Source organism: Gobius niger, assembly GCF_951799975.1.
Source record: "Gobius niger genome assembly, chromosome: 10".
NCBI classification, from domain to species: domain Eukaryota; kingdom Metazoa; phylum Chordata; class Actinopteri; order Gobiiformes; family Gobiidae; genus Gobius; species Gobius niger.
In genome coordinates this window covers 17,850,785-17,854,121 of record NC_136861.1, presented here as the reverse complement: position 1 = coordinate 17,854,121, position 3,337 = coordinate 17,850,785, and the positions used below count along the sequence as shown (strand labels likewise).

At 40.2% G+C, this 3,337-nt stretch overlaps 1 protein-coding gene across 1 annotated transcript; it reads right to left on the bottom strand.

The window, feature by feature from the left end:
• Positions 1–216: 216 nt before the first annotated feature.
• LOC306969130 (uncharacterized protein) lies at positions 217–1,765 on the bottom strand (the record flags this gene model as incomplete). Its single annotated transcript, XM_079564731.1, has 3 exons — positions 217–633; positions 1,092–1,249; positions 1,531–1,765. The coding sequence occupies 3 exons, from the start codon at positions 1,763–1,765 to the stop codon at positions 217–219; spliced, it is 810 nt and encodes a 269-aa protein (XP_079420857.1).
• Between the last annotated feature and the right edge of the window lie 1,572 nt (positions 1,766–3,337).

The following is a 3,337-nucleotide window of genomic DNA, read 5'->3' as shown; positions in this document are numbered from 1 at the left end:
TAGGAAAATACTCTTCAGACATTGAAATATATATTTTACTTACATTAGAGATGGCAATATCATTCAATAGAAACACATTTACAAACAAATGCCATAATGCTCTTTTAAACAAATACACTGTCCAGGATCAAATAGATACTGCATGTTTACATTGTAATTAAAATTTTATTGTGTGAGGCAATGAGTGACATGAATCCTGCCCAATATTCACGTCACTCATTGATCTCCAGCGTCCTGTTGTGGCCGTGCGTCTCCTCCACAAGACACGGGCACAGTGCTGAGGGTTTTGGACACGTGCACTGTGCCGCTGTGTATCTCCGCCTTGTGCTCTCGGGCTTTGGCTCTCAGTCGAGCGATGCTGCAGCAGCGGCGCTCCTCTGAGCTGGGCTCTTCAACCTGCTGTCCCGGGACAGTCTGGAGGCTCAGAGCAGCGCAGGCTTTGGTCCATGGACAGAGTTGTTCCTGTGCTCTGTCCCAACGCTCATTGTCCATCACCTCTGTTTGTCCCGGGACAATCTGTGCTTTGTCTAATGCTTCATCACAGTCTCTGTTTGTGTTCACACAAGGCACTGGGAGCTGCCCCTGTAGCTTCAGCTGACGCCGCATTTTAGCACGACGGTTTTGAAACCAAACCTGAAAAATTTGAAATAATTAAAGAAATTGTAAATAACGTTAGTCATTAATATGAGAGTACTTTATTATAATTCTTGTTTTCGTGTTTTGCTTAATGAGCTTGTTGAGCACTTTGTAAATGAAATTTATGAATTATTGATTGACAGTTGCAGTGATTTTGTTTTACTGTATTTACGCCTATATCTAAATTGCTGCTGTGTAAATTGTAGAAAACTTTGAAAACTAATTTGTTAGATTTTTAGTATTACAAAAAAAAATTCTCATTGCATTCCAAATACTTACTAAGTTAAACAGTGCTTTTCTCTATTACGGTGTTAATGCCATATGAGAATGTGCATTTCAGAATCCTTGAGTAGAACATTGAAACCCCACTAAACCCATAATGAAGCTTGTCTTCATAATTTGATTTGCTAATTAACAAATTAATTGGAATTACAGTGGTATGAAACAGTCATTACCTGTACGCGAGCCTCGATGAGGTCCAGTCGCAGGGCCAGGGCCTCCCTCATGAAGATGTCTGGGTAGTGTGTGGTCTCGAAGGCCTTCTCCAGCTCCTCCAGCTGCCAGCTGCTGTAGTTGGCCCGGGCGCGCCGCTGCTTCACTGGCCTCTGTTCATCTGGAAAGAGCCGCACAAGCACCAATTACACCGGCGCCAGCGGGTGACAAGCAGCTAATGTCTCTGGATTGGATAATTAGCAGCGATCATTAGGCACACTTTAACACTGCTGATAATTGATTGTTAGTTACGAGCTGTTAGCCAATCTTTTGTAAACATTTACTCTGCCGTCAGATGGTGACGCTCCGTCTCAGTATCAGCTCCTAGTCACTGCCAGATTGGCTTTTGCCGCGTGTACCATATCACACAGTCCCCCTCTGTTTTTGCCCGTTCAGACTCACCTATGCTCTCTGTGAGCTGGCCCAGGCCCACAGTCTGTGTGGCCAGCAGCAGGGCCTCCTTACAGGGCTCTGGTTGGAGATAGCTCCTCAAAGATTCATAGCTGATAAAAGGTCCAGGGATCAGGAGTGGTGGTTGGGCGCCCAGTCTAGCCGGAAAGGCAGGAAAGAAGTGAGCCGCTGGTGAATGGAGAAACGCAGGCAAGAGAGTAGACATCAGCTGCCCGGCACCAAACATGTCTAACTGCATGGGACAAGCCCCGGCCCATCACAATCAAGAGCAGCTATATGTCTGTCATGGCAGTTTGTGCTCCTTTGACCTGATGTTCCTGCAGCTTGCCTGCTTTTAATGCAGTGGGAGGAGAGTAGAGGTGCACAGGGAGGTGGGCTCACCTGGAGTCATGTGACCAACATTGCATGAAGGTTGTTCATTCACTTGTCTGTGTTTTGGGAATATTATACACAGATTAACAACATAAAAAACATTTAGGTTGGTCTGTTGTCTGCGTTGTTGTGTAAACTTTAATTGTTTTATTTTACTGTCCTTGTTTTTGGGATGTTTTGTGACAAATAGCCCTTGACATATTTTACAGAAATGCTTATTAATATACACTATCTCTGAAATATATAAATGAATAATCAATCTTATTCAATTTAGTTCAAACTTATCATGACTTATCCTGCAGTTTTAAAGTGCTCCTTATGTTATTGTGTTATAAAAACAACATAATGTTTGACTGACAACACAAGAAGCTGTCACCACAGTTCACCACAGCTGGTTCTGCACATCAGGTTCCTGGATAAACAAAGTCTATTCAAGAATACTTTCATTACTAAGAGCTCTGTTATACTCTTCTTATTATGTACTTTTCCTCCTGTGTTTGCCGCGGTGTGAAAAAGATCCTGTTTGCAGACTTTAAGCTCTTCACTCAACAAATTGCCTCGCTCAAAGTACACAAACAAATCCCCCTTAACACCACTGTGAAAGTAGTTAATGGATGTGAAATCCTAAATGATTACACATAGGTACACTGCTACAAAAACAAAACCCAAAGTGTTCTTACAATTTATGTGCTCCAGTCATCTCGTGTTTGCCTTTCAAATTCAGTTTGCACATTGACGTAGCCTATGTATGAATGGGAAATATGGGTTTTCTCTGTTACAAGTCTATACTGCGGGCTGTGACTATCTAAAGTGTTTATGTCTTTAGCAGGTTTTAATTTCAAACACTTTTATTATTCATTAAGGCAAGACACTGAGCAGGGATTTTTTTTATTTTTTACATTTTTTTAATTTAGAGATATCAATTTGAAACTTTGGCTGTAGATTATTTTATTATGTTTTAATATATATATATGTCTTATATTTCATGCATGCCTAAAAATGGCCAAAATGTTCCATATTTTTGGCAACGAAATCTGTATAATGGATTGAGCCAGGTTTAATTTTATGGTAATATTTCATGGACATATTAGTTACAAAGATAGGTTTGATGTGTTTGATGTGGATGTTTTTTAGTGGAAAAATCTGTACAAATTTAAATTTTGCCTTGTTTTTGAAATTCAAAACTTAATCAATCATGCTTGGAATAAGATAGTAATTATCCCTCTGAAAAAATCCAAGGCAGGAAAACTTATGCAGGTGCTACATGGAAATAATGTAATTTTGACAAAATGGCCTTGAAATGACCATTTCCCATATAAATCTATCGCAAAACATTGAATCAGTGCAATAATTAAAGATGTTATTATGAAGATTAGGTGTTGTTGTTTTTTGCTTCCAGGTGAAGAGACCTTATTGGCCCAAAATC